This window comes from Micropterus dolomieu, linkage group LG01, assembly GCF_021292245.1.
Source record: "Micropterus dolomieu isolate WLL.071019.BEF.003 ecotype Adirondacks linkage group LG01, ASM2129224v1, whole genome shotgun sequence".
Taxonomy (NCBI): domain Eukaryota; kingdom Metazoa; phylum Chordata; class Actinopteri; order Centrarchiformes; family Centrarchidae; genus Micropterus; species Micropterus dolomieu.
In genome coordinates this window covers 5,050,206-5,076,971 of record NC_060150.1, presented here as the reverse complement: position 1 = coordinate 5,076,971, position 26,766 = coordinate 5,050,206, and the positions used below count along the sequence as shown (strand labels likewise).

Sequence of the window (26,766 nt, the reverse complement as noted above, 5' to 3'; positions counted from 1 at the left end):
GGGGGGGGGGGTGTTTACATAACACTAAACCTGTATTATTCCCAACCTACTACAGATGCACCGAATATTTGGCCACCGAAATTAATCGTCCGAAAATAACAATAAAAGCACTTTCGGTGTTTCGGCTGAATAAGTCAAAAGACTAAATAAATTTTACCAAACAACTACGTTGACATACAGACACTGTTCTGCTGAATTGTCTCTTAGCACATCCACTCCATCTGTGGCTAACTTAGAAAAGGCAACAAACGGTCTGACCCGCTTTGAGTGTTTCTGTCACTCGTTTCTGAGAAGGCGATTAAGCTAGCAGCACCTAAATTTGGAGTGCACACGTATTCTGCAATTTTTTTTCATTATATTCGGTTTCGGCTTCAGCCTAGAAATTTCATTTTGGTGCATCCCTACTATGGATTTAGTCAAATGTAAAACGTTGTTGTCCAGGGAGTTGTATGCTGCAACTTCTTGGACTTTGGAGAGCCAGGCTAGCTGTTTTCCTTTGCTTTCCAGTCGTTAATCTAATGGACTCTAGCTTCATAGTTGAGGCACAGAGATCAACAGAGATGATAGAGGTATCAATCTTTTTGTCTGAAGAAGTGAAATAAACACACTGTTACTTTAAAATTCAAGCTCCCTACCCCATTGTGGTCTGTATTTCGACTTATTAATGATGCCAAATGCATCTTTGAGCACTTGACTTGGCTGTTTGGGTGTATTTTCTACCTGTTTTTGATACAACCATACATGAGTTTAATATTTGAGACTAGATGGGGGATTCTGGGTATTCATACCACACACAGAATCTTATGTGTACCTTAATAAAAGCCGTGCATCCCATGAAATGCTTCTGAACTGTGTGTACAAATGCACATAACAAGTCATTTTGCTTTGCTGTATTACAGATTGCTGGTCGTATCAGTTTTGGATTTGTGCAATTATCTGATATGTCGTCTTTTTTCCCTCAATATGGAGCTTAAATCTGATGCCAGTACCAGTAATTCCCATTCAAAACTGATCTGAAAAGAATTCCAATTACAGGGATGAGAAAATACAGAGCGCCACTCTTGGATGATGAAAATGAGTCGGCAGAGGAGAGAAATTTGAGAGAAATTGAAACAGCCTGCGGAGTGAATAGACTGGCAGACAGATTGAGACAGCTGCAGTGAAACAAACATACAGGTAGAGCAAAAATCGGAGCTTCCAACTTCAGTTTTCATATCTTAGATTTCAACTGAAAGCTGATGTGGTCTTGATGTGCTGAGGAAGCGGTGTGACCCGAGGGCCTTGGAAAAGCATTTGCTGCCCGGTGGCAAAGGCTTCAGTCTGACTGGGAAACAAGGTGATTTTTTGTGTGTGTGTGTGTGTGTGTGTAAACGTCTGAAAAGGTGACAATATTCATCGACAACTACAGAGTTTTGCCTTTCAAACTGTGCAAATGCAGCGGCTTTTGTTTAGTGTTTGAAATGAGTCAACAGAAAAAGACACAGAGCAGAGAAAAGCCCTCCAAGGCTTCCTGTCTAATAAAACACAGCGGGAGGAAAGATTACTTTTCTTTATGGAAGAGGTAATTACAAGAGAGTCTGCTTTTTATGAAGACATAAATTGGTATGAGAAAAAGATGGGAGATGGTGGGAGGGATGCAGTGGGGAAGTAGAAAATATATTACGGTGGAGAGACAGCCTCTGTAATCTGTCAATAGGAATTATCATGACACTGTCACAGAATAGTGTGTGTGTGTGTGTGTGTGTGTGTGTGTGTGTGTGTGTGTGGAGTGTATGTTTCCTTATTTGTTCGCTTTCTCCCCTTTTTCTGTCTATCTTTCCACTGCACCTTTTCTATCCCGTGTCTCTCTGTACTGTGAGTGTGTGTTTCTGCCTGAGTGCTTCCTGTGTCCGTGTGTGCTCGCGTGTGTGCTTAATCTGCGTTTGTAGTGAGGTTAATCCTTACCTGGCAAAGGAGCACACTGGGTTAATCTGGAACAGGTGGGGACGCGTCATGTGGCACACACACTCAAACATACACATGCAGTAAGCAAAGGATGGGGTAGCAGAAAAGCACTTAAATGGCATTTCGTATGGACAAGGAGTTTGAAGGCTTTTCTGCATGCTGCAAAATAAAAAATGTTTCAGTCATTTGTAATAATAATATTAATTATAATAATATAGTTTGTAAATCCAAAACAGTAAATCACATTTAACTTGCAGAGTTTTCACGTATTCTGATTGTGCTTAGCTGCAAAACTGCTAAGAGTGAGTTTTCCTTCATTAAGGCTCGTGCAGACTACACGACTTAAGAACATTTTTGTATGGTCTTGGTCTCGTTGGTCTTGTCTCGGTCTCGGACATTGAAGTCTCTGAATTTTATTTCAAGACCAGTCAAGACCACGACTTTGAGAATATCAATAAATTGCTTTTGCATCGTCTTTTTTATTTGTTAACATCCTAACTTTGATTGGATGTAAAATGTACTGCTTCAAATGCAACCAATAACGCTTATTAAAAATGTGTTGTTACTGTTAACGACTGTCACCTCTCCCCGCAATTCTTAAGTTGATTTCAGCTCTTAGTGTTTGTATGTTGGTGTTTTAATGGGAATGTGGATCTTTCAGATCAATTTGAGAAGTACCTCTGATCTCGTTCCATATTTTATTGTGTGTCATGTAATGTGGGGAACTGGTCTTGGTCTTGACTTGGTCTCGATAAACTCTGGTCTTGGTCTTGGTCTCGGTTTGGGCGGTCTTCACTACAACACCAGTTCACACACAACGACTGGCGACAGCCGATCGATCACTGATTTTCCCCTGATCACAGCCCGACGGTCACCAAGCTCGCCGACCAACACATTGGGCTTAAAATTGTGTAGTGTAAACAAGGCTTCATTCATATTTAGATATTTTACAAATGAATCTAAATCAAAAGACAACAATGGATATATAATCATCTTAATCCTATGTAAATCTGTTAATTACATTTCTATTAAATGTGAATCAATCAAGTCAAACCAGAAAGTGTTACAACAGTGGTGCTTAAGACTTGGTGATGTAGTGCCCACTTGCAAGGCACTTTTTTGTTGTTTTTTACAGGTTAATTTATGAAAGAAAGTTCCCCGAGACACTCACCAAGTTCTACATATTCAAACCTTGAAGCTGCCCAGTACATCCCCAGTGAGCAGCTCCGCTGGAGCAGTTGGGGGTAAGGGTTGCTCAAGGCCACCTCAGTGGTGGTAATGAAGGAGGGTCGAGTGCTGCTATTTCATATTCCTCGCCCAGATTTATCCTGCTGGCCTGGGCAAGGCAAGGCAAGTTAATTTGTATGTAGCAAATTTCAACAACAAGGCAATTCAAAGTGCTTTACTTAAAACATAAAAGCAATAGTTAAAAAATATAGCAAAAATAGTTACATAGTAAATAAAAACAGGATAAAACGGGACAGTAAAAGTTACTGTGCAGTGTAAAATATTAATCTACAGCCTTAAATTTGATTCAATTAAAGACAGTGGTGAAAAGAGGTGTTCAGTTTAGATATACAAGAACTGAGAGTTTAAGCAGACCTACAATTTTCTGGGAGTTTGTTCCAGATATATGGAGCATAAAAACTGAATGCTGCTTCTCCATGTTTGTTTTTGACCCTGGGGACAGAAAACAGACCTCATAACGAAGCAGAAGATCAGAATCAATCCTAGACAGGCATTAAGTCAGTTCAAATCTATCTATCTATATATATATATAATTAATTGAACTGAAATTTTATATATCTTTTTTAACAGGGTTATTTGTGTATTGGTGTCTTGCTTGAGGTTGTGCCAATAGGCAGGCAGCAGCAGGGGCGAGGGAGGGCCTTATATTGTTCCCTGAAGATGTGTATACATGGTTGAGCATGGAAAAAAAGTTAAGAAATAGCTCGAGGCAGTGGGGCCTTTTTCACTGCCTAGTTGCCTTTATATATGAAATGTATATAATATAAATAATCTTGCCCTCCAATAAATGTATTTGAGATTGAAGATAAAGGTGCTGTTCATTCTAAAGTTCTTGTGTTTACTCCGAACTTTAATGAATAAACAAGAGCGAAAAAGTGTTTGTTTATCTGTGTTTGTTTAGCTCAGTTGAATTGTTCTGTAGGGAATTCCAAGTGTTTTGTGTCGGTATGCACATGTGGATCGGATCCACTGTGTTTTGCTGGTTAGGGACCAAGTGATTTGAATCGAGGGAGAAATAAAGTGAGAGAGGGGGTGACAAGGCTGTTGGTTTAGCCATGTGCTGCTTTAGCAGGTGCAATGGCCTCAGTACTTTTGTCTGTCAGCAGCTTTAGATTCCCACTGCTGTGTGTGTGTGTCAATTTGTTGACATCAACATTTCTACAGAAATAGCAGCAAAATCAAATATTACTGCTCCCAAGTCACATTTTCTGTCCTAACTCTGTTTGGCTGCAGGTAACGGACACCACACACACACACACACACACACACACACACACACACACAGTCACGCACCGCTTTCACACAGACACAGTTAGACATCGCACGTTTTCCCACACACTCTTTAGTGTCTGCTCACGCACTCACACAGCACCATATGTTTCCATCAGCGGGGGTGTGGATGTACAGTATAACAGGGGTTTACCAGCCAGGGGAAATAAGTCTTGAGTCATCTATCTCACATGTTGCATTTAATTTTTATATTTCCCGTGTCACACTCATTTATTACTGTACCTCTCTGTTTTCTCTTTCTGTTTTCTCTCTTTAATTCTCTTTGTCTCCCTGAGGCATAGTACATTACCTTGCTTTATTTTTCATTCCTATGTCTCTGTCGTCTGTCCTTCCCTTCTTTTTGTCTCTGGCCGTTCCTCATCTGTCATCTTTCTCTGCATCTGTGATTGTGTGTCACCTCTACAGGACTAAGGCTACATCTACACTACTACATTTTCATTTTAATATGATCTCCATCAACACCAGCATTTTAGCTGCGTATCAAAATTGATCTCCGTCTATATTAAAAAGGCCATATGTACTGTAGTGTAGATGCCTTAGCGTCTATTTCTTGTGAGAAGATCGCAATGGGCTTCTGTTACGTCCCAGTAGGGGATTAGGGAGTAACCATTGATGTTAAGTGACGGAAGTAAGGATGGGAGGCACTGGATGAAAAAGGTAACTGCGCGTTTATTTGTTAGAACCACATCAAACAAAAATAACAGGAGTCATTACTCTGCAAAACAGCAAAACACCACATAAATCCTTGCACCAATCAGAATTTAGCAAATTTGTAATCAGAACCTGATGACAGACTGATCAAACAACCCCCACACAGTTGTGATAAAACAGATTAACTTGGGTACTTAGTATTAGTTTTTGGAAGTTTAAATCTTTAATAAATAATAAGACATTATAATTGCCATAGAGCAATACTTACAGTTTACAGGGGCTTTAAAGGCTGAATTGGTACACTGCAGCTGCAGCTAATCCTGAAATACCATCTTTTGTTACACGGTTGATTGATAACCAGTCTAATCAGAATCCAGTCTCGGATGGAGTAATTTGCGTTTTTTGTTACTTTACACCTCTTTGCGTAGATTTTCTCCACCTTGCAAGATTGAATATAATCTGGCAAGTTTGTATATTGAAGCTTTTTTTTCCCCACAACAAATTCTATGAGTCCATGAGAGGCAGAAATGTCTAGAGGGGTTATTGTTTTATATTTCAAAACAGTGTGGTGTACATTGCTATGATTGGCAGCTGGTGGATATGTTTTTGTAAATCAGGGTAAAAGTCAAAAGTGTTTCTCTCTCTGAAGCATGGTACATGTCTGTTTTTTATTACCATCTCCCTCCCCGCAGTCCATCCCTTCTCCAATTTTCTTGTGTTCTCTTGCTCTCACTGTCTTTCTCCTGCTCTCTGGCTGCGGATGATGGGTATCAGCTCTACATTTTGGAGCTTGTAAATGTATTTTTTCCTGGACAGCTGCAGACTCACACACACAGACACACACACTGACACACAACATTATAGCAGTGGTTCAGCCCATCTGTGCCTCTCCAGCTGAAGAGAAAGGGCTGGAGTACATCTGTGGCAGCCTTAGTTTGAAATGTGACACACACACACACACACACACACACACAGAGCTCTTAGTTTTTTCTGTCTGAGGATCTTTCGGTGGCTGCTACATTCTGGCAAAATGTGTCTCCATGTGTGCACTACCAGGATGTGTGTTTGTGTGTGTGTATGTGGCAGAGAGAGCGGTCTCTAGATTAGGTGAACAAAAAACAGTGTGTGAAACTGAGGCTGACATTAGTTTATAAGTGTGTTTGCCTAAGTGTGTATGGTGCTGCTAATTGACATTGAGGCTGACATCAGCTTGTCATCCATGCCTCTCACTTTCCAGTCATCTTTGTATCTCTCTCTCTCTTTCTCTCCTGCTCTCACTCCCTCTTTCTCTCTCCTTCTCCTCTCCTCTCTTCATCTGTTTCCACCTCCTCTCTCTCTTTCTCTCCAGCCATCTCCCCTCTCTGTCCTCCCTCTCTCCATCACTTCCTCACCATCTCATCTCTCAGTAATGACCTGATCTGATTGGATTTGGTCTCAGATTCCTTCCGTGGCTAATGGCTGTGACGGTTGCTAGGCAGCCGGTGCCAAAACAGCGACAAACATGCCTGTTGCGCCAGGCCACGCCAACAATGGAGACGGATCACTTGTTTGCCCTCGCGGGGGCTTCTTTGCTTACACTTTCACTGAGCTCCATTAGGAAGGTGACAGGCCTGTTGAGACTGGCCTCCACGATCGATCGGACAGTTACCATGAATTTATCTATCACAAAGTGCCAGTCTATTATAAATACATTTTAAGTGCAAGTTCTGCATACTCTCCAGGCAGATATACTGTAAATGACATTTGCGTCAGACTCAGTTAATTATCATTTCATTTGAATGTGATCTTCGCTCTTCCACTGAGAATACAGCAGTGCTACGGAAAGGTTGGCATGCTAACAGCTGAGCCATAAAATTAATCTAAAGCATATTCCATACAGACATGATGGAGGTGATTTAACAATGGTGTGCTTGAGTGTAAAATACCGCAGGATGAGTTCTTAGAAAAAGATTTATGGCTGGAAGATTATAAATCAAGTGTATCACAGCAGCCCGTGCAGGCCAAGTGATAAAGAAGCGTCACCCTTTGTGTGATGTCAAATTCATTTGCATAGCAGAAGAGGATTACATTAGCTGTTAAAGAAATCACTGCTTATATATGGAGATTTATAGTTTAATTTTCAGTGTAACACAACTTTAACTTCCCTTCTGCTTAATAATGAGCATATCGTAGTAGACAGTGCCTCCACATTTAACAGTGGTGAAACTAGATTGCTTGGTTGGTTGGTTGATTGGAAACATTATTTTTTGGGTCACAATTTGCTTGTTATTGAGAAAATGTATTTAACAACTTAAGTTTGTTGAAGGAAACTTCTGCTGTTGTTCAACCTGGGTCTGTTTCTCTTTATTGTGGTCATTCTGACCGCAGGTCATGCTAATGTTGCACTCGCCCCCTCAGCGAAACAGCACAAGGCCTCTTTAGAGCTTTCAGTTTAAACTTTAATTGTACTTTTCAATTGCTTTTTGGTTCTGTCTTAACGTAAACACAAAAATAATATCCACAGATTAGCTATTAAAGATAAATTCATTGGAATCTACTGTACTCGCATGGCAACCAGCAAGCTAACTAATAGCTGTTTTGTTAGCTAACCAATTAGCTGCCTGCATCTTGGTAATAACAAACACATATTACTTATCGTTTTAATAATAGTATGATTGTATTTTTGCGGAAATAAACACATATTAAAAAAATGCCCAGAGAGCATTTCATTGAGATTTTAAGGAGGTGAAACAAAGTCTCTAGCACGGCAATGTTGATAAGAGTCATTTGTTGTAGTAATACAGGTGGAATCCAGTCTATCCAGAATTGACTGACAATATAATGGGGGATCTTGCTACTTCTACACATATGCTAAATGTACAAACTGTACATGTGAACAAACTGGATTAAGCATCTAATTTGGGTAGCCGGCAGCTAGTATGCAACGGAAGTAGAAGCCTATATCCAGTGGGCTGCTTCCATTTGGAAAGGAGATAGGAGAATATAAATTTACTGGAGTTGTGGTTTTATGAATCTCAACACAGCAGAGGTGAAGAGTGGTAAGTCAGCATGACCTATTGTAGTGTCAGAATTTGTTTTTTAAGTTTCTGGTGATTTATGCTCTAAAAAACATTGTTGTTGTTTTTGTAAGAAGTTTCTTGTACTGTAAATAGGAAAAATGTACATGCTTCCAAAGGTTCAGGACATGATATTGAATACTTCTTAAGTAGTGCTGCTCTGTTGTGCAGGAAGTGCTGTGTTACACTCTTCCACAGGTGATAAGACACAGGGACTGACCAGACAATAACTAGGCCATACTTTGAATTCAGGGCTCCATTACAAAACGCACTGTCTGAAACACTGTGTGTGTCCTCTCTAGGGACCTAATTTCTTCAATTCCTTCTGGAGTTCAACATGAAAGCTTAAATGTACTGGTGCAAACAGTAGTTATGCTACCTACAGCAGTTCCACTGAGGTCTATTAACTGTGAAGCTGAGAAACCACCACCGGCGTCCAGTGGTGTGAGACACCCTGCACCCCTCCGTAGCTTTAGTGAAATACCTCTCCAAGACTAACAGTCTGGAATCTGTTCAAGATTTGATCAAAAATATTGAGGAGACTATTACTTTAGCTGTTTTCTTGCTTTATCTCAAGCATTAATCTGGCTTTTTGCTTTTTTAATAATACATAATTATTTCAGGGACATTGGATTTTTTGCCTTCTGTCTTGCCTTTTCCCTCCTTATTATTTGGCTGTTTGCAAATTTGATGAACCAAGACCTTAAGCTTATTTAACATTTGCAGGTTTGGTAAGACATCTGCTAAATGCCTAAAATGTAAATGGAACGTAATGACTCAAATGTTTTTATGGATTTGTATTTGCTTCCTGAGGAGAGTGCTCTCTTTGTCCTTCTCCACTTTGAAAGCAAAAGCCATTAAGGAGGACATAAATGATGCTGTGTCGAAACTTGGATCTTTTTATTTATTTTGAACTCTTTCTCTAGCAACACAGAACAGGAAGTTTTTATGTGCTGTTTGAAGTGTGGGCTCAGTTCCTCCTCAGAGGCTGTGCCATACTGGCCAGTGATGTTGTGTAAATGTGTTTCTCACTTGTGTTTTTGTTCCTTAGAAACGTGCAGGTTGTCTGTACAGCCTCACTAGAATTAACCATAAAAGAGGACAAAACTCAGACAATTAAACAAAAATGGACGATAATAAATAAAAAGTCTCACCATGGAGGGTGCAATAAGCATTATTGAGCGAGCCCACAAACACACATATATTGCTGCACAGTTCCACAAGAAGAGAGTTTATTATACCCACCTGTCTGAACGGCATTCTGTGAATCATGTGGGCCGCAAAGTCCTCCACAATCTTCTCTAGGTTCATTTTGTCTTGAATAAATTTTTCTGTCTGCTATATACGGCTCAGATGAATGAAACATCACACCATCACTTTCTGTAACATCAACCAGGTTGTAGTTTTTAGCATTATATTTAGCTTCATATTCTTTTTTGTTTAGTGTTATATTTAAAACATACTGAAAGCCATACTGTCTGGGCTAACAGACTGCAGCTAGCTCCGGTTAGGTAGAGGTCAGTTAAACGGTGCAACATACTGACACCTAGGTGAGAGCAGCAAGGCAAATTAATATTTTATGTGGACATGACTGTCAGCGTTTAAACAAAATTACTCTTTTTTTGGAAGTAATTTTGACGGCCCCAAAGAAATATGTTAGAACCACTGCAGACGACTGGCGGCTTCATGCTGAAGCCAGATTGCAAAACTTTTTGTACCCGCTAGTTTACTCTTGGTCTCATATTCTACTTAGTACTACAAATGTGTTAGATAGTTTTTAAAAGTAATGATTACTCACACGATTCTGTAAGTTAGAAAAGTGTGCTCCTTTTACTTCTTTTTAGATGGTATGTTAGTGTTTTATTATTTGGTGAAAAGCCTATACTGTAAGTGGATCTCACTAATTTGACTTGCTTGTCAATTGACTATAAACACATATATTCACTTCTTTAAAGTTATGTTAGTCATGTCCACATATACTAAAATGAAAAGTGGAAAAGTGTTTGTTTTCCAGTAGATATTTTTGTACGCCTACTTAAGTAGTTATCTTGACTACTACTTGTTATTATAAACTTTTACTTTACTTAGTTTTTGGCCACTCTACCCACCTCTGTATATCACCCGTTATGTTAGGAAGACAAAATCTTCACCCATATTTCATGACGGTGAGCTCTTTACTTAGTCGAGGTTAGAGCTCAGGGGTTTTTTTACCTCCTGGACTTTGTTTGTCCAATCGTTTCCCGAGCCTCTGTAGTTTCACTGAGCTCTGTTCTGCTGACAGGCCCCAGCTGGCTTCCATGACGGATCAAAACAACATTCCAGTTTCTCTCGCCATCATTAGCCGAGAAACTGATGGGTTGAAAGTACACTGCATGTTGGATCAAACTTCCCCCTCCCACCTAGTTTCAGCAGACTCTATTAGCCGGACAGCTGCTTTGATGCTGCCGCTTGTGTTGTGTGTGCACACAGCTCCACTCTCCTTTTCCTTTTTTTCTTTTTTAACTTTTTGTCAAGTGCTGAGGTTTGGCGGGCGCTAGGTGTGCCGCAGGTCTGATGACTGTCTCCTGCTGTCCTGTCCGACTGTCTAGTTAACTCAAAGTACTGTTGCTAGTGCCGCTTCCTTCTCAACAGGAGGTGTTCAGGCATTTTTCTCCAGGGAACAGAGACAAGTATATGTTGAGATCAATTGAAGAGTTTTGTTCTGAAAAGTATGAAGCAATAGGTGAATAGAAATCTTTCAATAAAGCCTTTTCCCCGCATTAGTAATTTGCGCACTTTACGTTACACAGATTGATTTTTCACTTTATTTTGTAAATGTGGCCCATATAAGACTCCTTTGTGATGTGGCCAAAGGCCTGAAAGTGACCCGCATACACAAAAGAATAATACAACATCACACACAGCACACTGTCATAAGGAAGTAAATATGAAGGCCATTGAGCTGGGCAACTATGATTTAAATTTAAGTTGATTTCAGGTGGAAGAAAGGGAATTCATGAGCAAAGTAGGACAAGGATGAGGAAGAGGATAGAGAGATGTATTTATAATTATTTTGTTGAGCTTCTTTGTTCACCTCGGCTCCCACTGGCGCAGAATTGTGACGACAGTCGCTCCTGAGTGACGTCAGAGTCGCATGAATTCCGATCTGACTGTCCAGACTGAGGTTCCATTTAAAAAAGAAAACGACCTGTATCTGATTTGGACAACATTTGAAAGTTGCCCAAATCCAGACTGGAAAAGATCCGCTCCAATGTGACTTGGATTGTTCACACTATTATAAAGAAATCTGAGTTATATATGAGTAAAAAAAATCAGATTTGGGTCACCTGCAGTCTGAACGCAACCATAGAGATTGTTCCATTATCTTCAGCTAGAAAGGCTCATAATCAACATGTGTTTGACTTCACTGTAGGACGGCTAGCAGCCTGTGGGAAGAACTCAATGGCGTAGCCTGTGTCGTAGCCTGTGTCGTAGCTTGTGTCGTAGCCTGTGTCGTAGCCTGTGTCGTAGCCTATATGCCGTAGCCTGTGTCGTAGCCTATATGCCGTAGCCTGTGTCGTAGCCTATATGCCGTAGCCTGTGTCGTAGCCTATATGCCGTAGCCTGTGTCGTAGCCTGTGTCGTAGCCTATATGTCGTAGCCTGTGTCGTAGCCTATATGCCGTAGCCTGTGCCGTAGCCTATATGCCGTAGCCTGTGTCGTAGCCTATATGTCGTAGCCTGTGTCGTAGCCTATATGTCGTAGCCTGCGTTGTAGCCTATATGCCGTAGCCTGTGTCGTAGCCTATATGCCGTAGCCTGTGTCGTAGCCTGTGTCGTAGCCTATATGCCGTAGCCTGTGTCGTAGCCTGTGTCGTAGCCTATATGTCGTAGCCTGTGTCGTAGCCTATATGTCGTAGCCTGTGTCGTAGCCTATATGCCGTAGCCTGTGTCGTAGCCTATATGCCGTAGCCTGTGTCGTAGCCTATATGCCGTAGCCTGTGTCGTAGCCTGTGTCGTAGCCTGTGTCGTAGCCTATATGCCGTAGCCTGTGTCGTAGCCTATATGCCGTAGCCTGTGTCGTAGCCTGTGTCGTAGCCTATATGTCGTAGCCTATATGCCGTAGCCTGTGTCGTAGCCTATATGCCGTAGCCTGTGTCGTAGCCTATATGCCGTAGCCTGTGTCGTAGCCTGTGTCGTAGCCTGCGTCGTAGCCTGCGCCGTAGCCTGCGCCGTAGCCTGCGCCGTAGCCTGGCGTACACCTCCTCAAAAATGTAAGTACACGTCGAGGCCACGTGGACCGTTAGAACTGTGTTTGGTCGGCTAGGTAGCCTCGCAATGCCTCTGAGCCAACAGGAAGTGATCCGTGCTTTGAAGTAAATTTTCCATTCATTCGATAACATTTGATAAGATTATAACAGCCACACGCTCCCTATGCAGACGCAAAAGGCTTTATACAACTTTTGTACCTGGAAACAACACTCCAGACCTGGCAGTGCTGCCTCTCCTGTACACAGGACATTGATTTTTTGTTTGTATAGTGGTCAGTGTTTTTATGTAGCCAGTTTAATGTCTAAAGAAGTGGCACTCTTATTGAAGCCACTGACAGAGTGTGTTGAAGTCGTTCCAGTGCTTTTGAAGCAATCGTTTTGTGATATAAACATGAAAGGCATGGCAGGGCTGAGATATGCCGCTCTATATGAACTCAGCTGATCTTCTCCGAGATGTGGAAGCACATTTTGAGAAACAATCTTTTGATCAAGTAGAGGATAGCTTCCGAATGCAATATCAAATCCAGGCTGGTTTGCATTGTATTCTGTTGTACCTCAAATTCGCTGCAATCACGCTGATTTTGTAGCAGGACAAAAACACTTTCATCTCAGGCAAAAAAACAAACAAAAAAACTTGCTTGTTTTCCAGAAAATATGAGCCAAGATTATAAATGTGTTCAGTACAGACTGCGCGTGTTGTGGTGTGTCATGTAACCACATCCTCTGATTATGTGTTACCTGGAGTCCCAAAGCCTCAATTCCTACAACACTGTACATTTAGAGGCTGTTTTTCAATTTGGTAAAATGATTTTCTGCTGTCACATAGATATTTTCTGTAGCCTTGCCTCTGGTCATGGAAACTTGTTTGAGACTGATGCTCCATCTTCTTTTCTGTCTTTCACTTTGTGTCCTCTGGGTTTCTGTGCTTCTCTTTCTCTTAACCTGTTCTCTTTTCTTTTTACTAAGACCAAAAAAGTGGATCACATCACTCCAGTTCTGAGGTCTTTAAACTGGCTTCCTGTCTGTCAAATAACTGATTTCAAAATCATGCTGTTGGTTTATAGAGTACTGAATGGTTTAGGGCCAAAATACATTGCTGATCTTCTGCTACGTTATGAACCATCCAGACCTCTCAGGTTGTCTGGGAAAGGTCTGCTTTCTGTCCCTAGAGTCAAAACTAAACAATCAAAAGCGTTCAGCGTTCAGTTTTTTGATCCATATATCAGGAACAAACTCCCAGAAAACTGCACATCCGCTGAAACTCTCAGTTCTTTTAAATCAAGATTGAAGACTTTTCTTTTGACCACTGCTTTTAATTTAATCAAATGGCTCTAGGTCAATACTTCACTGTGACTTTTAGTGTCCTGTTTTAATTTCCTATTTAACTCGTTAAAATTTATTTTATCCTGTTTTTCTTTTCTTTTTCACCCTTTTAAAAATTATATTTCAATGTGTTGTTTTTTCCCCCGATTTCCCTATGTTACTTTTATGTTTTATGTAAAGCATTTTGAATTGCCTTGTTGTTGAAATGTGCTATACAAATAAACTTGCCTTGCCGTTATCTATCTCTGAGCTGTACCATCTATCTTTACTTTGCTCTCTCCGTACTGTCTGGCTTTCTTCTCTGTTGCTCTCTATTTTACATTTTAGTTTTTCATTTCCTTTCTACCTGTAGTCTCTCCTCATTGTCTTTATTTTAGTTTCAGGCCTTGTTCAATCTGTTTTCTCTTCCTGGGATTTCCTTTCCTTCTCATTACCACGTCTCCTCTTGATTTCCTCTCTTTCTCTTCAGTCTGACACCTCTTTCAAACTAAGATTAATCTATTGATACTGATGAGTCACTTTAATGACATGCACGTGGCTGTGTACATGAGTCATGAGTATATATGTTTGTGTCCATGCATAACTTTGTCCGTGCGTGTGTGTGTGTGTGTATGTGTGTGTATGTCCGTGCATGTGTGTGTGTGTGAGTGAAGCTGCCGCAGGTACCAGCAGCAGAACATCGGTTTAAATGGGCTATTGATTGTGTCTTTCTTTCCATCAGTCTTTGACTTCTTACTGCCCCGCCTGCTAATTTTCACAAACTGACTCACTTTGTCTGACAGCACACACATATATATGCAATTTTACGCACAGTCGCTCAGACGCACAACGATGTTCATATATAATAGAAAGCATACATGTGCTGATGTCCAATGTACTGTTAAAGGTCTGTTCCGTGGACACCTTTTGCATGCATTTTACATAAAATAAACCCACTGCTGTAATAATTAATTGACTTCTGGCTGCCTCACATTCTATAACTGCATGGTTAATTTGCTCACACATCTGCGAAAAAGTCATGTATGTAAGGACATGAATAACCATGTCACTTGTGCTCAATGCAATCATCATAATATAATATGATCAAAATGGGGATAAGATCATATTGTAACATCCTCAACTCACCTAGAGGTAAAACTCTATTGATCTATATGAAATAAAAAATGAAAGTAAGGATGTCAGCTCATCCACAGGGCCAAGAGCTGGGCCATTTTAGGAATTTTCTGTATAGTGTCGGCTATAAATTCAGATGATTGCTCAGGGAATGACAGCTGCCAAAAACAACCGATTGCGCTCCATTAATGACCACATTGCGCCATGAGCAAGCAACATGCTGAGAATGAAGATAGTAAGCTGCAGCCGGCATTTTCAATTCATTAAATGGACAGGAACGAGCAATAACAGTCATTTTACATTTCTTTTAGTGACATTTTGCAGGTGAAGCGTGCCTTTACAATGCTTCATCCATTAGGTGTTGGATAAGTGACAGGTTGATGGTGCTATTAGAAAAGTCAGGGGGCCAACAAAATCACCGGTGTTCATGAATATCTGTACCAAATATCAATACAATCCATTTAATAGTTGTTGAGATATTACAGTGGACTAACCAACCAGAACAAATATTGATCATGCAATATTGTAGGGGGATTCAAGTCAGAGCCTACTTATTCCTACACCTCAGTTGACAGAGACTGGTGGAAACATATATTCTCACGAACCAACTCCTAATTTTCACATAACTGTAGTAGATGTTGTTATGACCTGGCTCAAAAGGCCAGAACAAAAGGGAGACACACCATGGTAAATGGTTAACAAATGTTTATTTACCAAAAATAAGCCAAATCAATAGCTACTTCAAATTAACATAATTAATGTATGAGGTATGTAGTCTGTGGTTTCAGTAGTGTCTGTGCAGGATGATGGTTGCATGAGTGTATGTGTGGAGGTGTTGTAGCATGCAAACAAAACAAATACCACAACGCAACAGTCCAACCAAAGAAAACCAAACTAAATGGAAGACCAAGGAGCTGGCCGCAGGGAGGTCTGATCTGGTCTTGACAGCAGCTCCCTGCAAAATGAGAAAACCGTCCCAAATACTCTACAGGGCAATTAGCCCAGGTGCCCAAAGCCACTGCAATCATCCCCTCCTCCAAAATAAAGAGAGAGAGAGAAAGAGAGAGACAGGCGACACAATGTAAACCAATCATTAATTCACATTTTCTTTGGCCAATTTTCTGGAAATACTGTCAATATCTGTCCTACATTTAAGTGGAAACGCTAGACGAGATGAATAGAACAGGGACACTAGTTTGCACTTAAAGGTACTAATTGACAGAGAGATGGACATACTTTGTAACTAAAATATCCTAAAATAATTTGTCTATGAAAAGAACAGTGGATATTAAAATGACCAGAAATTGCCTTAATACAGAGATGCACACACACACACACCCGCAGACGCACACACACACACACACACACACAAACAAACACTCACACAGCATCTGAAAATACATTCATTGAACACTCGTGCACCCAGAACAATATTGCACTCTCAGAGGCATTAATGCATAGAGAAGTGAATCCTGCATCGTGGGAACACAGTGGCACACACAGACCCCCCCCCCCCCCATATACACACACGCTGTACACAGATGTGAATGGATTTCCTGCTTTAAATGAGATTGTTTGCTACATGCTTCAATTTCATTCATACTTCAACGCTCGGTCTGCTATTATCTCACATTGCATGCATGTGTGTGAAAGTGTTCTTAAGACTGCACGCTTGTGTGTGTGTGTACCTGTGTGTGTGTGTGTCCAGCGTCTCACCACAGTGCACTGCTCAACGTGGGACCTTTTAATTAAGGGAGAAGTTTCATTATCAGCTCCATTAGTCAATGCCTGGCCGGTGTCAACACACACACACTTACACACCAACACCAACACACACACACACACACTGAAAGAGTAGTGTTAGCTGGGCTGGTATAATATTTAACCTGATGTTCTGTTTCAGTAAGAGAGTGTAATTTATTACCCGTAGTAATGGGAGGTGACCCCATTTCCAGTCAAATGAGAGAGGCGGGCGAGAGGTGTTATTATAAGTCATCATGTCGTCATTTCCATTGTAATGGATGTCACAGGCCACACTACGCTGCTCTGCTACAGAAGAAAACATCCCGTACAGTGGAGGGTAATGTCCCTGCCATGTGGTCATCTCCAATACACTTTTTATTTGTTTTTGGGAAACAACCCCTTCTTGAAAATCGTCATTTGCAGTAGTGGAGAAAGCATTCAGATCCTTTAGTAAAAGCATTAATACCATGCTGTGACAAAACTCAAGTAAAAGTCCTGCACTGAAATGTTACTTAAGTAAAGGTTTGTATGAAAATGTACATATTAAATGTATTAAATGTAAAAGTACTCCTGAGAATGTTATACTTTAGATTATTTTTACTCATGCATTAATGTAAAAGCAGGATTTATTGTAGTTGGTTAAGGTGGAGCAAATTTTGTAAAACTATTTTACAAAAGCAAAACTATTTTGTATCAGACTCCAACAAATGATTATTTTCTTTATGAATTTATCTGCTACTTATTTTCTCGAATAATTTGATTTATTGTTTGGTTTGAAAAATGCTGAAAATATGCCAATCGCAAATTCTCATAGCCCAAGGAGACAACTTCACAGTGCCTGTTTTGTCCAACTAATTTTACAAAAATCTAAATTATAAAAAAGATAATAAAAAGGAACAGTTGCATATCAACACATATGTGAAGCTGGAACCATGTAATGTTTTTGCATAAACAATTACTTATTATCAATAGTTGCCAATTAATTTTGTAATTTTGACTACTTGATTAATCAATTAACAAATTTATAACATCACGTGTGTTTTGTTTACAGTTAAAAAAGTGTTCAAACCTTATAAATGTTATTTGGGACCAAAAAATAAGTTCTGTAAAATATTTTGCAGAGGTTTTTATTTAGGGTTCACTATCTTCAGACACATAACTCCTAGAGCCAAGACGCCTGGTAGGGGTACAAACAAAACAGTGTACAACAAATCCAAATGATTGAAAGGCACAAGCATGTTATATTTTTCGTTATTGCCCCTTGAAAATGGAAAAGAAAATGGAAAATGGGTGGTTTTGAGGGCACCAGGCAGTATCCTTAAGTATACATATACGGATGTGCATTACTTTGGGCTAAAAATACACTATTTGATTGATGTAATACAAAATTTCAGGGGCTTCAACATAAAGAGAATATGATATATGGCAAGTATGAAAGGAGTCTGTATGTCGCCATTTTGTGAGTAAAATTGCACGTTCCTTCAAAATATTTTACAGAACTCAACTCTCCGATAGCATGTACATAATATTTGAACTAAATCTAAAATGTACAAAACAAAAACCTCTATCCATATTTTATACGATCTGTATATGTTTTGTATGCAAACATTGTAATGTGTTTTGAAATAACTGTAGTAAAATAGAAAGTATAATATTTCCCTCTGAAATGTATTGGAGTAGAAATAGAAAGTGGCATGAAAAGACTCAAGTAAAAGTACAAGTACCTCGGATGTTTACAGTACTTGACTAAATGTACATTACATCACTGTCATTCAGTATCTCATTGAATGTGTTCCTTGTAAATAAGCATATGTCTTGGGGTTCTCGTCATTTTAAGTTAAGACAAGTCAAATGTTTCAGTTCTCATTTTGTAATAAAGCTCTTAATATCATCACTGTTTGGAGGAAAAAAGTCCAGATTCTCACTTTTTAACTTTATTGAAAGATTACATTTTATTCAGTCCCTTAAAGGAATCCTACAACCTTGGACCTTTTGAATCCTTTTAAAAAAGCAATGAAAGCAGAAAATGCCCAACCGTGAAGCTGTGAAAGCAGGGCTGTTTTTCTTTGTTCCTGAGAAAGTTGAAATTTGTATTTCCACAAAAGCTCACAAAAGCTCTCAGAAGGTGGAAAATGTGTGTCTGTGACTAAAGTTAATATTTTATATATATATATATATGAATTTTCTGTTTTGCAGATGAACAAGACTAAGAGTTAATTACACTAAGAAAACCAAAGTGTTAGTTGTGGTCTTTAGCAAGCATGGTGAAGTAAATGTAATAATGGCCAGAGGGTGGTGTCAAGAAAAGAAATCACAAATAATTGTAAAATGGAGACTGCCTATAGAATTTGTATGCTTCTGTTCCTGAGTAAGTCCCCTTTTATAGCCATACTAGCAGCATGGTTCTATAGATGGCAATGGCGGTCTGTCACTCTGTCCTAAACAATTCAATTCAATTAACTTTATTAATCCCACTAGGGGCAATTAGTTTAGAGCAGCATGTTTGCAAACAGTACATACAAAACACACAAAACATTCACAACATACAAGCAGCCAGTATGTGCACATTTGACACCCAAAAGAACCCTACAGGGAGTTTAAAATTCTGATCGCTGAAGGGATAAAAGATTTGGAGTGGTGGTTCGTCTTGTACACAGGTAATGGATGACGATCCCCAGAAGGCAACAGAGAGAATTCACCTACCAGAGCATGTCCTGGAGAGGCTAAAATACTTGCTGCCTTCCGGACTATTTGTTGGTTACAGAAGGCATTAAGATCTCTCTGTTTCACTCAGACAGACCCGTATTAAGATAGGAGAAAAGCAAAAATTCTTTCGGGAACCTGGACAGAAAAATCATTGGCCAGATGGGGTGATGTGAGAGGTGTAAATGTAGGGACTCTGACCAGGTGGGATAGCAAAAGTGACGGCGAAGATTACCTATGGGAGGAAACAGCAGAACATGTAGCGCTGAGAAATAAGAAAAGGCATGGAATTTGTAAAGACCTCTAGTGTCACCATGAGTTTAACATTTGTAGTTTTGAGTGGAATGTCTTGACAACTATATCTTTAGTTATTTGCATTATGTGTAGTCAAAATCCAAAGATGATAAATTGTAATAACTTTGGTGATCCTTAGACTTTTCATGTAGCATCATTATCAGGTCAAAATGTCAGTTTATCCTGTACTTTGGTTTTTGGTTTATTGGCAAGTATTGTCATGCTTACAGCCTAAACTAAGATGGTGAACATTAAACCTGCTAAACAGCAGCATTCTCATTGCGAGCATATTTGCTTGTTGTTGAGCTGCATGGTTGTAGACTCAGTTTGGTCTACCTCAAAAATGCAGTAATTTGTTTCAATAGTGAATCCTCATATACTTCCAGTTATGACATACAAAAGGAATTTTTTTTAATTGTTTGTGCATTATTTATCATTAAATTCAGTATTTTAGTTTAGTGTGAACATTTGCTAACATGTAGATCGCAGTTGGCTGAAAGAAATTAACTGACAGCATATAGTGGTGTTCTGTCCTTGTCCCTGAATTTTGACTGAACGTACCTTGCTTCAAAATCATTTCAGCTACCATATGGGAGTTTTCTATTGTTAGCCAATGCTCAATTCTACTACAGCAGGTGTTGGCATTTTGTATTCCTCATGAGCTCACTGGGAGAGGTTATTAAGAGAATGCAGTCTATGAGTAATTAGCCTTTCTTTGGCAGAAAGTTTCTGGTACAAATTGTGAACTTTTAAATATCTCTTACCTATAGTTTTATTAGATAATTCTGCAATGCAGAAGCCTAAATAATTGATAGAGCACATTAAATTCCAAAATGAGCCTTGGATACAAAGTAATAACACCTACTCTCTCTAAATGATTGACAGAAGAAAATTAAAACACCTTCAGGAATGCAAGAGAAAACTCAACTTCTGCTTAGCTGAGTCACTTTATCAGACAGCATCTACTATATTTACTCCATACAAAGTAATGAAGTTTTGTTCTGATTGCGTCTGGTTTTGTTGAAGTGTAGCAAATGGCAAGCAGCGCCACAATGACTGTGATCACAGTAATGATTTTTAAATAGTAGAGAGGGGGGTCATTTCATTAGAGCAACAAATGGAAACTGTGCAGACTCACTCCAGTTTGCAGAGTGACGGTGACGGCCGGGCGGTGAAGGCCTGTAAGTGGCGTGCTGATTGATATGATGAGGATGCAATTAGCCCTGAGCCAGATTAGAGGAGCCTCTTATCATGCTAAGCACCACTTGCGTTTCTTGTGCGTGTGTGTGTTTGTTTAAGAGAGAGAGAGAGAGAGACAGAAGCCTGCATTCAGATATCCAAAGAGACACAGTTAAACATGTTGAGATTATGAACCAGTCAGTCAGAACAATTAGAGTCTGGAATGTACTGGTATTTATCAAAGTGTGTGTGTGTGTGTATGTGTCTTTTTTTTCTAACTGTCTGTGTTTTTTCTTCCGGCAGATGAAAGAGAAGACGTACAGAAGAAGACTTTTACAAAATGGGTAAACTCACAGTTGGCTAAGGTAAGACATTCTGTTATTGACTGTATTGCACTATATGCTCAATCCCCTATCTGGACTTGCCAGAGTCTCTAAGTAGACTCTCCGCCGTATCCCTGATCAAACACAGTGATCCCTTTCTCTCATCACTACATTGCAATATGTAGTAAAACGAACATGGGCTGGAAACTGTCATTTTTTTCACATACAGTATCTCACTAAAGTGAGTTCACATTTTTGTAAATATTTGATTATATCTTTTCATGTGACAACACTAACGAAATTGCTACAATGTAATATAGTGAGTGTAAAGCTTGTATAACAGTGTAAATTTGCTGTCCCCTTAAAATAACACATCACACAGCCATTAATGTCTAAACCACTGGCAACAAAAGTGAGTACAAGTGTTAAGTATTTACAAAAATGGGAGGGGTGTATGCCCTTTTGTGAGATACTATAGATGCTCTTCCAGTTCTTGGGAGCTTCAGGGACTCTGATAATAAAATATTTACACACACAAAAGTGTCATGACAACAACTCTCGGATATGTGGTAGTAATGAACAGAGAAGAAATGTCATGCATAGTCAAATATGCACATGTAACAAGAGGAGATCACTTCTCATAGTAATGTTGGCTTAGTCAAGACACTCTAGACAAGCTAAGACAAGCAAGAGCAAGAAAGTAATCAAGTGCTGAACCAATATGAATAAGAAAAATATTAAAGTTGCCGTAGAATGGAAAGCTGTGTTTCCCTTTGGCATGGTTTAATAAAAAGAGTTCAGTGCATGTAACATACCGTGAGCCTCAATCGCCTTTGTTTCCTACTTCATATGTAAATCTTCCACATCCAAAATGCCCCCAAAAAACGGATGTTTGCACTCAAAGTTACATAGACCAGCCTGCGTTCCAGAGTTAGCGACCATACTAGCTTATAGAGCTGTAGATTGTGCAGTGTGTCTCACAGAAAGCGCTTTTATGGTTGTGAAGGAAATGCAAATATTTTCTGGTCCCTCTGATGTCCTCTTCCTCATCTCTGTGATCTATAAAGTTTCCTGATGGACAGATAGCTTTACTTGGTGCTAATGCTACAGGTTGCTAATTGTTAGCTATTGCTAACAATAGCTCCTGTTAATAGCTGGCCCTGAACCAGCGGTCCAAAGATTCTGTACTAATGTTAGAGGTGTAAACACCAACACAACCCTGTAGCACCAAGCTTCCAGTCCGGGCAAAATCAGCAATAAGACGGCTAGCTGCACAGCTAACTCAGTAGCTAATTTAGTAGCAGCTGCTGTAAGCAGTGGGTAGCTGTTAAAGTAACCAGTAAACTCTGTAAATCAGCAAAAGTGGAGGCAGAGGAGCCGGAGGACATCAGAGGGAAAACCAGACACTATTTTCTCCGTCAGACTCTGATCCAGCTTCAGTAAAACCAGAGAAATAAAGTTGTGTTTTTGTACAGTAATCAGTGTGAGGGCTAGTCTCGCATAGCAGTGACGCCAAGCCCCGTCCCTCTTCTGTGCTTGTTGGCCAATCAGAAGCAAGTGGGCTTTCAGGGAGGGGGGCCTTAAAAAAACAGGAGCTAAAACTGAGTGCTCAGAAGAGAGAGAGAGAAAAGAGGTGCTGAAGCAGTGACAGTATGAGACATATAATGTGTTTTTTGAACATTAAAGCATGTCAACATTTTCTAGTAGAAACCCTAAATACAAGTATGAACCTGAAAATGAGCATTCTACGTCACCTTTATTAGAAAGAAAATCCAACATAATACTCAAATCAATGTCAACCTATGCTTAGGGATGCTACTACCTTAGGTGCACATTACATTATTTCTGCTGACACCTTAGATCACCCCATGAGCATAACATGATAAATGAACAGTACCTATGGCAGTGTGCAGTGAAGGGTGACTGCAGGACTGTAGATGGTCTCCCACAGGGTTCATTATACAGTATAGCTCTGTGCTGTCAGCTCTATAATTAACAGGCAGGAAAGGTTTTCAGCTAAATGTAGTGTAAATGGCTAACACTGCATGGCATGATGAAGCTTTGGGGTCCTACACCGGTCCAATGTGGTTGTTTAGGTGGGTTGCCCAGGCCCAGGCTGTAGAGAGACACTAGGGCTGTTTCTCAATACCAAGTTCGCCAAGTTCGGACTTCAGTACCTTAAAGCTTGGACGCGGTAAGTTCGGCATGGGAGTAGTCATTCAGCAGCAGACTTGATGACTGTACTTGACTAGATGCAGACTTTTGAATTGGAACAGTACTTTGGCTGCAACTGATGACGTTTCACAAGTCCACAAGAACACAAGTACAGAAAAGAACGCAGATTGAGATACAGCTTAGGTCTCCAACCCTGTCTCTCTAATAATAAAACAAGTGCATTGGTCACACTATATGACTTTCAAAGTCATCAGATGGCTGTACTGTTCACACAACACTGCTTCCTGTCCATTAATGAGGAATCTTGAAGTTGTTGTTGTTTGCACACTACATGGCTGATCAGCGACAGGGGCTCACACATTGCAAGATCTTTCACTAGGAGGAATCCTGCACGAGCTTTTCTCAAAATAACCTTTCGTCATGAAACACACTCGGAAAGTGATACATGAAATGACAAAAAAAAGGAAATACTATGGGTGAGAGAATGGATTGGGATCATTGGGACTGTCTGTTCTGCAGAGAAAGTTGGAGGTAAATAAAGAAGTTTTACAACCTGCTCGTATTGTGGTTCAGCAAGGACGACACATGTACACCGAAAAGACATTCAGTGGATTAGACAACAAAGAAAACATGATGCAACACTATTTCAGTTTTTTTCTACAAAATCTGTAGGAGCTTGATCCTTGGAACATCTCTCTCTCTCTGTCTCTTGCTTTTCAAATGGACTCTTAATGGAAACTTTATCATCCAGAAAGAGGTCTCTGCGTGTGTTATGAAATGCCCTCCACCTCACATCATGTGAGGTACTGATCATGCACAAAGAGACTGACAGAAGTGAAGAGGTCTGAGATCTAGTTTGGGGGAGTAGGGAAAAGCAGGCCTCATGCACCACACCTATCTGTCTTTTCATTATCTGTCCACTTCAATTCCTCTTTTAGTCCTAACCTAACTCCCCTCCTCTGCTTTGTTTTCATTTACAGGAAGAAAGGATTTGTTGTTGGGTGTTTCTTTTTCTTCAATGCTGGCAGCGTCCTCCACCTCCTTTCATCTGGGGCTGTTTTTCTGTTTGTCTCTCAGAGTCACGGACAATTTTCGAGGCATTTCCTTTTACGGCTGCGATTCAGACACACACAAATAAACACACAGACACAAAGGTTATTCCCGCCGCGTTCATTCTCTCTGGACAAAGAGAAAGCTAGGATAAAGCAAAACCCGGGGGCAGGAGAGTGTTGCACATTTCTCAGGTTTCCCTTTTTCTCGTGACTCTACATGCTGTATTTGGGATTTTTTAAAAGAAAATATGGACTATTATTCTTGATACTTTATTGCTGTCTAGTGCGCTTTGTTGTCCTATAACTCAGTTAGCCCCCCTCCTCCACACAGGGACTGAATCACTTGTTTTGAATTTAATTCTAATTAAATTTCTGTGTTTATGCGTGTGTGTGTGTGTTTGTTTGTGCTGGTGTGTTTATTCCATGTGCGTGCCAACACGTCGCTTTATTCCTATTTTCAAAGTTGATTACAAGAGTGCTAGAGGTGTGCCGTTGCCATGGTGACGGTGACTTAGGTGAGGTGAGTGTGTGTGTGTGTGTGTGTGTGTGCGTACATGCATGTTGGTGCTCATTTGTGTGTATGTGTGAGTAAACCTATTGAAAGAAAGTATGATCTAAACCAGATGATTAAAGCCAGGAGGGGGACAGGCTGCTGAGATATTCTCTTCTCTTCTTCCTTCCCCTCTCCTCCCCCTGTCATTTTCCACTTTTCCACCCTCCTTCTCTTCCCCTCTTCTCCCATCTCCTCATTTCCTGTCCTCTTATTTGTTTGTTTCCTTCCTTTCCTCTCCTTTTCTTTTTCCTTTCCTCTCATTTTCCTTTCCTTTCATAGCCTTCCATTCTCCTCTTCTCTCTACCCTACCTGCAGGAGTCAGGTAAGGGATGTGGGGTTCTTAAACACTCCTTTTATGGTTGCTTACTGTTATTGGGTCACACAGTGGCCAAATACGACTCAAATGAGCGTATCCTACAATAGCACACCTACCGGGAACGTTTGTCCCGACCGGACCTACGATTTGAAAATCTCGTGACCTGCGTCGCATGACATAAACACGTGGAGAACGCACTGACAGTAAGGAGGGGAACCGATGTACACAGCTGTTGGGTTCAACGGTTGACATGCATATAATCACTGACTTAGGTTTACCCACACACCCCTGTGAATGTTGGGGTAAGGGTCTATGGGGGGCTGTCAACGCCTTTAAGACTAACATAGTTAGCTAGCTAGCTAACGCTACTTGACTGTATTTAAAAAACAAATCAATCTTGTTTCAATGGGAACCAAACGCTGGTCTTCCAGGTGAAAGGCGGCTAAGTTGCTAACCTTCCACCCAACCGACATCCACTAGAGTACAACTTTAAGGCTATTTATAATATGTGACAGTCTATGTCGTGTGTTTGCGTTGTATGGCTACTAGAGGTCGCTGCCACAATGAACGTAACGAATCATAATTTTTGTATCGCAACCGGTGTATCGGCAATAAACTGTCAAACGCAGCATTTGGATATTAGATTCTTTGGACAGTCAGCTTTCCCTACTCAGCCTCTCGGCATCTACATTTTTGTTTTTACATAGTCACCCATACTACCCTTCTCTCTTTCCTTCCACTTTTCTGTCTTCCCCCCTTATTTCCTTTTGCCACCTCTCTGCTCCTGTCATCTCTCCTCTCCTCCCCATCCAGCCTGCCTGATCCTCTACCGTGACTAAGAGAAGAAAGACGGAGGGAGAAAATTGGAGGGAGGTGAAAAAGATAGAAAGGGGGGGATAGAGATATGTGGGAGAGGAAGAGGAAGAGATCCCCTCATCCATCCAAACTCACTGAAGCATAATGAGTACCCCATCCTAGAGAGATGAGTCTCTCCCACACACGTATACACAGGCCTCAGGAGAGTAAGCGGTTGTGAGACAGCAGATGGGGAGAAGTAAGATTGTAGGAGGCGAGGAAATGAAAGGAGAGAGGGAAGGAGGAAAGGATACGAAGGATGAAGGAAAAAGTGCGGAGAAGCAATGGAAAAGGATTCAGGGGAAAACAAAGGTTCAGACGGGAACAGGAGGGGAGGGTGGACGAGTTATGGCAGGGGATGGAAGGTTTGGTATCGGCAGGCGTGAGAAATATGGAGAAAAAAAGCCGGAGAGATGCCTGGCAGTGAAGTAGCGTCGTGTCTGATTTTAGTGTGATTTGCTACTCAGCAAACCATAAAAAGAGGCACTTCAAGAATATACGAGGATCTGTCATCAGGGCAGGAAACTGAACTTTTTTTTTCTTGTTTACCAACCACAGCTGGTACTTTACTTGCTGATTCAATTCCAGTGCAGCAGACTCTGCAACATGTCATCTGGAATTTACTGAAACTTATTTTTTGTTTTATTTATTAAACCTGACTTATCTATTTGTTTCCTACATTTCACAGAATGCCTTCTA

The 26,766-nt window shown here is 40.4% G+C and overlaps 1 protein-coding gene across 1 annotated transcript in view; it reads left to right on the top strand.

The window, feature by feature from the left end:
- The window catches only part of LOC123974001 (transmembrane protein 47-like), a 96,227-nt gene extending 70,176 nt beyond the window's left edge, over positions 1–26,051 (top strand). Inside the window, exons 3-5 of the mRNA XM_046054417.1 lie at positions 21,097–21,158; positions 25,176–25,218; positions 26,026–26,051. Coding sequence (XP_045910373.1) covers positions 21,097–21,158; positions 25,176–25,218; positions 26,026–26,051 — 131 coding nt within the window. The remainder of the gene's footprint in view (positions 1–21,096; positions 21,159–25,175; positions 25,219–26,025) is intronic.
- The last annotated feature ends 715 nt before the right edge of the window (positions 26,052–26,766 follow it).